Below are 10,973 nucleotides of genomic sequence, written 5' to 3' on the forward strand. Positions count from 1 at the left end.
TCAAGTCACTATTTTCCAATTACTATAGGCAGCCAACACACTGTCCACAGGCTTCTTCTATGAGAACAAGTTTCATCTCAAAGTCTAGAAGAATTTCTTTTTTATACTGCATACACACACAAACACAGCTTTCTTTAATTTTCACTTGTCTTCATTCAATAATCTGCAGAGAAGTCTGGAGGTGAAATTCTTAGTGAATCCCTCTCATCAGTCTGGAGTATTTCTTGCCCATTGCAAGAAGACAGAACAGAAGACTAAAACAAAACTATCACCTATTAACAGGCAGTCCCCTGCTAGAAAGCACAGCACCTATTCTGATCAGATTTTTGGTGCATTACCCTTCAGTACATCTTTTTAAATTTTGCTTAGAATCAAATCAAGCATGCTCTTATATGAAATAAACCATGCAACGCATACATAATGGCCATCTCATAACGTCTACAATGCATCTTACACAGAGCAGCAACCTTTTGCTCAGCACTAAGATACAGAAAAATCCTATAGTCTGTAGCCTATAACCTCTACGACTAATGCCAACTTTCACTCTTAAGTTATCCCACTTATGGCACTATTCATTCAAAGATAGCAAAACAAACACACAGTATAGTGAGTAAAAACTCCTGAATGCATTGAGAAAAGCGTGGGAATTCTTAAATAATAGAAGCATATTAATCTGACAAATATACATAGGTGCCACTTTAAAACTGTCCAGATAAGGATGGTCTAACTATCCGGAGAGGAAAAGCTTGTAAGAAGTTTGTACAGATCCAATCAACACGCCCTCTAGACTTCTGCATAAGAGCTGCATTTCCATCTCTCTCATTCAAAAGACAATACATTCAGCAAGTCTACCACAGTGAACATGCTCCTCAAAACATACTAAAGCAGGAACAAAGGAAATAATGAAAATCGATGCTTGAAGCAGAAGCAGGAGGTTCGCAAAGAAAACAGCCAAAATAAACCTTCAGCGTGGCTTTAAACAATGTTAGACAATAGGGCTGAAACCAAGACTCTTCTCCCAGTGATGAAGTAAGAGTTTGCCTTTGGGAAAGCATTTACAGCAGGACAGTACACACACATGAATGTCAACCAAACCAATTCAAGGTATTCTTGACTCGCAAGGATATTTCTTGCTAGATGGTTACACTCACAGCAAAAATTGCATTTGAATCTGCATCCTTAAACAGCTTTAATTAGAAGTACTAACACAAGAACTCAAAAAATTGTTTTAGCTGTGCAGAATTCAGTAAACAAAAGGCTACATATACTCTTACAAGCTTGAATACACCTTTTAGATTTACAGTGTAACATCTAAGTTCAGTTTGGAATACATTCAAAATTACAGCGACATTTAGACAAACTAATTGAAAATTATAGTATTGTGACAAACATTTAACTTACTTTACATAATATCTTGCACCTTCAAAAGTATACGCTTCCTCCCAACCTGTGGGTAAGTCTGGAAAACAAGCAGCAAAACATCCCAATTACCTTTTGAAATGATGCTGGACATACTGGTCTACTCCCTCACACCAAGGTAGTTAAAATACTGTGTGTCTGATTCCACAGGCTGAAACCTTTAGTTCTATGAACAAATATTTCAGACCTGACTCACAGTACTGTCTCAGTTTTAATTCTGCGAGCCCAGAGAAGCTACAGGAATGAAAATCTGATTTGGATTTCTCATTCTCCAAAAATAACAATGAGGGTCTAAGCGTACCCTTATTTAACAACGTGCCTCCCTCTGAGCAGTAACTCATGGCCATTGCTAGATCTTTCTGCCTTGAACTTCAGCAGCATCAAACTACCCGAAAGGCAGAGATCCAGACAAAAATCCATCTACTGAGTTACATGCAAGTCACAAGCACCTTAATAGGCACGATACCAACTACACCACAGAGCATCAGCATTGTATTAGCATAATTCCACCACTGTTGTGACTAACAAGTGTTCCCGCAGTGTTTACAACTCTATTCCATTTTACATGAAAATAATTTTCAATGCAAATCTAGTGGAGGAAGTGGGTACATCTCTTCCTTTCTATTATCACTCCTAGGAGCACACATAAAAAAACCCCCACCACCACTAATAGCCAATTTCTCAAGTAACAATTTCCTGATGTAATGGAAGTTCTGAAGATGTTGGGTACATTTATGCACCTCTAGATGCATCACTACCCTTAAAAGTTTGCCCAAACTAATAAAAATAATGATTGATTCATGGCACTCTCTCATTGAATTATAAAAGCAAGAGCGCATTTCCTAAAGAAAAGAAAAAATCAGCCTGGGTTATTATATGTTTTTTTTTTTTTCCCTTCATTGCTTATTTGCTCTGTCTGGCATTCTTCTTCATTCCTGTCTTCTCTAGAAGAAAAATCAAGGTGTCTTTCGATAATGGCACAGGGCAAAGTACAGCAAACAGGAAGTCTCTCTAGTAGAAGTATTTATGGCTGCTATTGAACTTTGCAAAAAAATACCTTTTCAGCATTGAATATCTCCAGGAATAAAAAGCACTTCAATTCATAATGGAGGACAAAGCTTTCCTCACTGCCTAATACATGCCTTACAGTATTATTCAGTAGGCAGCTTTACAATAGCATACATCTCCAAAAGAAGTGTTATTCACTCAAAAACTGTTTAAGAGAATACATCATTTGAGCACATTTTGACTAGGTTCCAAAACAACTGTCAGAGCAAAGCAAGATATAAACCCCAGAATTAATCTGTTTGATTATATCTCTGCATGGAAAGATTCATTAACATACACACGAACGAGGGAAACTACAGAAACAGATTTGGTTTGCGGACACCTTGGTATCTGATTAATAAATCATGGTCAATATATCCAAGGTCATGCCTCACTCTTGTGTTCAGAAATAAGTTTAATTTACCTGATGATAACTTTGCTATGTTACATACAATACTCCAGACACTCAAAAGCAAACTGCATTTCCTTTAGAAGGCACTTAACGGCAGAAACAAATGAGACACTTGGAAAATTACTGGGAAATCACCATCAGCCAAAAGAGACAGTGGGAATAGTTTAAAAAAAGAATTAATACTCAGCTAATGCTGGTGTCAAACAAGCAAAGCACATCTGCCCCCATGCATACTGCTGTAGATGAAGGCCAGTTTCTTAATCTGAGCACTGAAAGCAGGAGCAAAAGGAGCCTGATGGCAATCAGTAGTTCCATTTCCCAGCATTAAATGACTTCTTGCAAACAACAGACCTTCACAGCAAATCAAACTGCCGAGTTTTAATAGCCAGAAACCTGTGGTTTTTAAACTGTTCTCAACTCAAAAAAAAAAAAAAAAAAACACACACAAAAAAACACCAAAAAAAAAGGAAAAGAAAGGCTGCCCACAGTTTTCTAAGAGGCTGTTTCTGATTTCTTAATGCATGAGTATTAAGCAAACATAAAAAGCAAATAATCTGATATAGACCCATTCACTTGCAGATTTCCCTGCGATTATCCAAGTGATTACATACATAAAAACAACTGCACTTATTACTACACTCCACCACCTCCCAGCGGCATATGCAGCCTGTGTGCAATTCCAGCAGTCGGAGTTTGGCTCCTGGTCTCCAGAGTGTCTGCTGTAAATCCTCCTCCTCCAGCACCTCCTGCTGCTACTTCTCCAGAGTGGAACAAAACAGCAGAAGCAAAGACTGGTTCCACCCTCCTCCCTCCAAGTTATTTCTAATGTTTCAAGTCCCTTTTCCTCCTACCTATTCCACCTCTCTCAGTCACTTAGAAACCACACAGACTCAGCCGAGATGGAAGCGAAGGGAGAAAAAAGGTTTTCTGGGTGACTAGTGAAATCAGCCTCTACATTTTAGTACCTATCGTGGTTAAATCTAGGTACTGCTGGAAACAGGATTAAGATGAGTGGTTTCGTGCTAAACTGAGAAAGGATGCTATGCAGGTGAATAGACGGGATAGGCAACAAGAAGCACGAGAGGAACACGGCGGTCTCTAATGGTAACTATACAGCGTTATAGGGGTGATACGAGGCAACGCAGAGAGAGCAAAGGCAGATACACTGCACAGGCTCGGAGGGACAACTCGTGGGCAGGGGAAGGCGCTTTAAGGAACTGCCGAGCGGAGCTGGACACGCGGGGCCGCTCGGCGATGCGAGCCCCGCTCAGCCCGGGGCGAACAACTGCGCGGAGTGCGGGGAGAGCGGACCAGGAGTTGTCCCGGGGGGCTGCGGCGGCTCCGAGGGACCAGGGGACGGGGGGCTGAGCCCGCCCGGGGCTCGGCGAGACCCCCGAGCGGAGCGGGGCAGGGCCGGGGGCTCGGGCAGGGCTCCGGGCAGGGCTCGTACCTGCGCTGCGGCGGTGCCCGGTGATCACGGCCTCTCCGGTGAGCGGGTGCAGCCAGGTCGTGCTCTTCGCCTCCTCGCTGCGGGGAACGGACACATGGACCGAGTCAGGCAGGCGCAGCCCCGCCGCCCCCTTCTCCCACCACCCCCCCCTCCCCTGCGCTCCCCGCACGCCCCTCCCGGCCCGGCCCCGCTGCCCTCCGCGCCGGCCCCGCGCTCACTTGATGAAGAAGACCCGGCCGCCCTGGCTGATCCCGTAACTCCAGCTGCCGGGCAGCGCCCGCAGCCGCTCGGCGCTCAGCTCCGCCATGGCCGAGGCGCCGCAGCCGGGAAGAGCCGCGGGGAGCGGGCGCGGGAGCGGGCGCGGGGGGGGTGGCGCGGGCACGAGCGAGCGAGCGCGTCCCCGCCACAGCCGCCGCCAACACCTTGGGGAGGGGAGAGAGGGAGGGGAGAGGAGGGGACGGGAGGGGAGGGGAGGGAGAGGAGGGCACAGCGCCCGCCCCGCCCCGCCCCGCGCGTCCCCGCCCCGTCCCGCCCCGCCCCTCCCCTCCCGCCGCGGGGGCGCGCGGGGCGCGGGGGCGCGCCCGGGCGGGGCGGGAGCCGCGGGCGCGGAGGGAGAGCCGGGAGGGGCTGGGGCCGGGGCCGTCCCGTGGGGAGGGAGGGAGGGAAGGTGGGATTTGGGATCCGGGGCGCGGAGGCCGCGTCCGGCCGTGTCCGTGCCCGGGCGGTGCGCGGCTCCAGCCCCGCGCTCGGGTCCCATCGCTCCTCCGCACCCAGCGCTGCCAGCTCCGAGCGCGGGGCTCCGCCGCTCTCACACCCCCCTGGGGACCTGAACGGCACAGGAGATTAAAAGTTTCGTGGAATGTCCTCCCTCTTCTCACACCCTCGGGCTTCAGGCTTTTTTTTGAAATTTTTTTTACGTAAAGGCTCGGTCCTCATAAGAGAGTGTAAAGAGATGCCATCTTTTTCCTTCTTGTAAACTGTGCCATCTTTTTCCTTCATGTAAAGCATACCATCTGCGCTGCGCGCCTGTCTTCCAAGTGAGATCTGGGATACAGATATATACAAATACAGTGTGGATTTCAGTGTTTTAGGTGTTTTCAGTGTTTTCACTGTTTTCGGGGGGCGATGGTAACGCAGGTAAAACCTGCGTCTGCAAAAGTGAATCTCTGTGCCTGCGTGTATACTTTTATTCACGCGAATAATCCAATTGCACGTGCATTTATGCGTTGCCACACACCCCTTCGGTTTAAGTTACACATGACAAATGTAAATGACTGAAAGTGTGTCGTGGCCATGGTGTTTCTGAGAGAATCTTGCTTTGCGAAACCACTTTCTGAATAAGCAGTAAAGCTGGGAAGTCTTAAGGCATTCCTCTGTCCACAAAACATGTGAAGTGCACAGCTGAGACTATTCTGTGTAGCAGCTTTGTCGTCTCTACCATTCTACTAGTAAAATTTGACAGACAAGTTGCCGTGTGGTTTGGTCCTCACCACACCATGTGGTCAAAACCTTAAATCCCAGTTGCCCCACACAAGGTATTCCAGACATGAAGAGCAGTGTGCATGTGAGAAGACCTGGAGTTATCTTTAAGTAACTGGATACAAGATAAGAATTTCTCCCTGTCCAGCAATACCCTTCATTTCCACTCACCACTGACAGCACCTGAGATTTATAGACTACCAGAGGAAAGATACGCTGGGGAAAACAAGTTATTCTATAAACAGTTCCCTTCTCTCCTAAGAGCAAGAGCCCTTAGATGATGAGTAAAGTGAGTAATGACTCTTCCTGTGAAGGGCTGCGGAAAGCTGCCTGGCAACAGCAAGGGGGAAATCACATGCATTATGGGCTCCTGAGGTGGTAATGCTCATGTCCTGATACTTCTCCATGCAGCCCTACTAGAGCATAGAGCTAGTGCTCTTGATTTCCAGAACAGTGGATACCTGGCACCATGCAGAATCATTTTCTCTAGCAGACAAGTGCACGCAGCACAGCTAGACTTACATTGGCCTAGATCCATAAATTAGGTATTTAGGTAGGATTTAGGTGCATAAATCCTGCCTAATCCCAGCACGTGCTTTGCCAAACGGCTTCCTTAGGCAACTCAGTTCTGCTGGTCCCTTGCCTTGCGGCCTTCTTTCTGCTTTGCATGTGCTTATAATTGCTACCATCTTGATAAAACCCAGAGTGTGGTACCTAAAATATATCCCAGCCTGGCTGAATTCTCAGGCAAGGCGTTATTCCCCCAAGTGCCGCAGAGGCCAGGTGAATTGGCCACGTTCAGGCCACACCTAAGAAGGGCTTACAAGTTTCATTTCTGTATAACTCATAGCAAACAGGTTGGCAGCACAGTCATCACAGGAAACCTCTTCAGCCTCAAGGATGAAGGGCATTTAAAACCATGTCAGTCTATTCCCAGGAAAATGCTTTTGCTCCAAGGTATAAGCCATTCCGAAGCCGAGACTATTCTAGGAGGATACTGAAGGTGTTCCTCCTTCCCCTTTGAAGTCACATTATTTTGCAAATATAATTATTGGGGTATAGGGTGGTGGCATGACTTGCTGGTCTCATGAATAGGAAGCTCATCCAGGGAGTGATGGAAGATCTTATTTCTACTTCATTGTTCAGGGACTCTTAAGTATTCTATGTTAAATAATCATCAAATAAAATGTATTTGCAGATGCTAATCCTGCCAGTAAAGGCTAGTCCAGCCATGTGCCCTGAACTCACAGTGATTTCTGGGAGCCCAGAGTTTTACCATTTTGTGGAACAGAGCTCATGAAGTCCAAAGGATATGGACACCACACCTCCATCACCTGTGCAGGCTGGTGCCATCGGTTTGTCTTTCTGAAGGGTGCTATTTGTTCCATAGTTAAAAATTTTGCTTCAAAGTTAGTCTAAAAGTTCAATCAAAACAAATCACACATGGAGTTTTTTGCAAAGTTCAGTAATGGTGCAGAATTTCCACAGTCAGATAAGTGCTTGAATGCTCTTAAAAGACAGATTGGAGAACAACATTTAAGAAAAAAAAAAGAAGCCACATCACTAAGGGGAGCAAAACTCTCCTTTGAAAGCAGTTTATGTCACAGTAAAAACTGCATGCATAATTTAAGACGCTACACGTGTACCTTTCACTTCATTCTTTTTGCTATAAAAATGAGCTAGTGATTCCAAATGTGAAATTGCCAATCTGATTTATAAGACTCAGAGAAATCCATCAGGATGCTCCCATCTGGTCAATACTTTTTTTTTCCCCAAATAGTTGAAGACATATTGTTGAAGTAGTGACCACTAACACAACTTTTCTCTGCGTTCTGCATGTATGGCCAGAGCTATCTGTTGCTCCTGTCACTGCTGGGAAGTGGATAGAGGATGTGGAGCAAGTTCTTAGTCTGTGTGGGCAGAGCCCTCCCTCAGTATATTGGCCACTCACCACTGGGAGCTTGGGATAAAGACCCAGATCCACTGAGATTTTTCCTGTATTTATCTATTCTGACCTAGCCTTCTTTCCTTCCTCTTTCACCTCCCCATGACAGTACCTTTCCTAGCAACTCTCTCAGGGTCAGAGAGTGCTAAGGGAGTAATAGGATTATTGATGTTTTAAGAAAATAATTTTGGCTCAATAATGTATTCATAATCAAAATATTTAAAATTCCTGGGGCAAAGGAACCCTACCCACAAAATAATGAATCCCTTTAAATGGGATTAATTAAAAACAGCGTTGGGAGAACATTCATTGAATAAGACTCAGAGAATTCCATCCACACCTTTCCCAACAGGTATGAGGTGACAACAAACATGATGAGCCAAGTAAAAAGGACTACATAAGCATAGCGACTGACAAAACCTCTGAAGCAGGGAGTGGACTGCAGTCATAGAATCATAGAATATCCTGAGTTGGAAGGGACCCACAAGGACCAAAGTCCAACTCCTGGCCCTGAACAGGACAGCCCCAAGGAACACACCATGTGGCTGAGAGCATTGTCCAAACACTTCTTAAGCTCTGTCAGGTTTGGTGCTGCAACCACTTCTCTGGGAAGCCTGTTCAGTGCCCAACCACCCTCTGGGTGAAGAACCTTTCTCTGATATCCAACCTAAACCTCCCCTGACACAACTTCAGGCCGTTCCCTCACATCCTGTCACTGGTCACCACAGAGATCAGTGCCTGCCCCTCCTCCTTATGAGGAAGCTCTGGACTGGAATGAGGTGTCCCCTCAGTCTCCTCCAGGCTGAACAGGCCAAGTGCCCTCAGCCACTCCTCATGCATGTTCCCCTCAAGGCCCTTCACCATCTTCACTGCCCTCCTTTGGACTCTCTCTAATGGCTTAATGTCTTTCTTATATTGTGGTGCCCAAAACTGCCACAATATTCCAGGTGAGGCCACTCCAGTGCAGAGCAGAGCGGGACAATCTCCTCTGGCAATGCTTTGCCTGATGCCCCCCCTGGACGTGGTTGACTCTCCTGGCTGTCAGGGCACTGCTGACTCATATTGAATTTGCCATCAACCAGGACCCCCAGGTCCCTTTCCATGGCACTGCTTTCCAGTATCTTGCTCCCCACAAACATCCGGGGTTGCCCCATTCCAGGTGCAGACACTCCAGCTAAAACCTCTTCACAGGATTGCGTTCGTCAGGATTGATTGATTCTGTGCGTTCCATCAATACAAATCAAATAAGATGAGGTTATTTCATGGAGTCTGTGTCTTTACATTTTTATGTTGTTTAACTAATGAGACAATCTAACATTTAATATTGTAAGAAAAGGACCATTGCTGGAGGTGCAGTTTTATGTTGTATGTTTTCATGAGGGAACCACTTCTGAAGGCTGGGTTCCTTTTTGCCCCATCCCTAGACATTAGTTTTTTCTTGCCTTTGTACTGATACTGCAGTCCATGGTGAATTACATCAGTTTGCTAGTGTGGTAGAAATCACAAATCCTCTCAAATAATTAGTTTCTCATCAGATCAACAAGCTGATCCAACACATCCTGAGGTCACTTGATAACTAGATCCAACATGGGGTGGGAAGAGAGGAACCAGCCCTTTAGGCTACATTCCTCAGTGATGGGAAGGGGGGGAGAAAAATCAACAAATCCACTAATTGATGCTCTCTGGAGTCAGGATATCTCTGTGCAGATGAAAGAAGCAATTAGCCTCGGTCAGAGAAAATAAGAAAGAGGAAAAAAGCTGTTGAACACAGCCTCTGCAGACAGCTCTGTTGGTAGAATGGAGCCTCTCCTTGGCTCTAAATAAAAAGCCTGATAACAGTTCAGGGCTCCTGTCTGGTAGCTCTGAAGGCTGGAAGTTTTTCTGGGGGTCATTGGTATAAGTGGTGTAGGAGTCCTCTTCTGGGTCAGTGTAAAGCATCAATCTGACTGAACAAGCATTGGGTCATTAGCCTCCCTGCCTTCAGCACAAGATACCCTCACAGACTGTTCTCACAGACTGTGAGATTCAGAACCAAGGCCTGTGCACACTCAGGCAGTAGAAACAAAGCAGCATTTTACAGTTTAATAAGTTTTGCAGTCTGTGCTTGACAAAAAAAGCAGTTGTTCACATTTCAAAACTAATATTTTTTTTTAGTTGCAATTAATGATTTCCAGGCATAGCTGTGTTATGTACGAATTTTGTTACCTTGAGGACAGTGAATTCTTATATGATGCCAATTTCTGTTAAAGATTCTGTCAGACTAATACAAAACAGACTCCAAAGCCAGAATGTAAGATTTGCCTTTCCCTGGCAGGCAACACCAGAAAAGCAAAAAGGACTTATTGCTCCCCTAACCAGTCTCATCTTGTCCGAATCTTATTGACTACTCAGTGCCATTTTGAACAGAGAACACTTTTTATTACAAGTCCATTTGCAGTTGGAATCTTCTGATTTCTCTTGCAGATCCTATCGTATTCAATATCTCAACAAAGACTGAGGCCTCAAGATCAAGAGCTACTTTGCTGGAACCTTCTTTCATTCCTTTTCACACCATTTCACAGCCTTCTTGCTTAGGAAGCCCTCAAGCCTACCACAACAATGATTCTCTGTGTCTTTCACACAGCAGTAAAATGATATTTTAAAATCATATTTATTACCAGGATTAGTTTAAAATAATGCTAAGAAGGAAAGAATGTGTGAGGGAAATTCAGTGGTCTCAATATCCCATTTCTTCTCTCACTAGCTGCTGTCACTAGGTACACCTGACTGAAAGCAGGCGATTTCATCTTTCAAATACCCCTCTCATTTGAATCATCCAGAAGAAAATTGTATATAGTAGAACACAAATAAATTCTCTGCCTCTCAGCTGGATTCTTTGTTTCATGGATCTCTTCAGTGTCTGGTAGACTTCAGCATCTGCTTTTCTTCACACAAGTTCTCTTCATTGCTGCTGTCCTATTGCTCAAAAACCTGCTCTGTTTCAAACCATAGGAGATGCAGAAGCTTTCTCTGTTCTGAAAGAAACAGAAGATGAGTTTCTCCAAGGAATTGTCTTTGTTTAGTAATTGCTTGAATGAATGAGGAGAATCTTCATGTGGAATATGTGGAAGAGCTTCACTTGTGGTTTGCATTATGTGAGATACAGGGCCCTGTGGCTGCAAGGGCTTTCACTTAGGTGGTCTTTTCCCATTTACATTTCCATCTCCTCCTTTTTTTTTTTT

General features: G+C 45.2%; 1 protein-coding gene across 1 annotated transcript; it reads right to left on the reverse strand.

Annotated features, from left to right (window-relative positions):
- Positions 1-1,369: 1,369 nt before the first annotated feature.
- On the reverse strand, positions 1,370-4,655 carry LOC114068822 (pleckstrin homology domain-containing family A member 5-like). Its single transcript, XM_027905215.1, has 3 exons — positions 4,547-4,655; positions 4,329-4,405; positions 1,370-1,459 (listed from the first exon to the last, which is right to left on the reverse strand). The coding sequence occupies exons 1-3, from the start codon at positions 4,633-4,635 to the stop codon at positions 1,398-1,400; spliced, it is 228 nt and encodes a 75-aa protein (XP_027761016.1). The 5' UTR covers positions 4,636-4,655; the 3' UTR covers positions 1,370-1,397.
- Positions 4,656-10,973: the final 6,318 nt, after the last annotated feature.

Source organism: Empidonax traillii, unplaced genomic scaffold, assembly GCF_003031625.1.
Source record: "Empidonax traillii isolate 1590-97213 ecotype Southwest subspecies unplaced genomic scaffold, ASM303162v1 scaffold1131:size219079, whole genome shotgun sequence".
In the NCBI taxonomy this organism is placed as follows: Eukaryota; Metazoa; Chordata; class Aves; order Passeriformes; family Tyrannidae; genus Empidonax; species Empidonax traillii.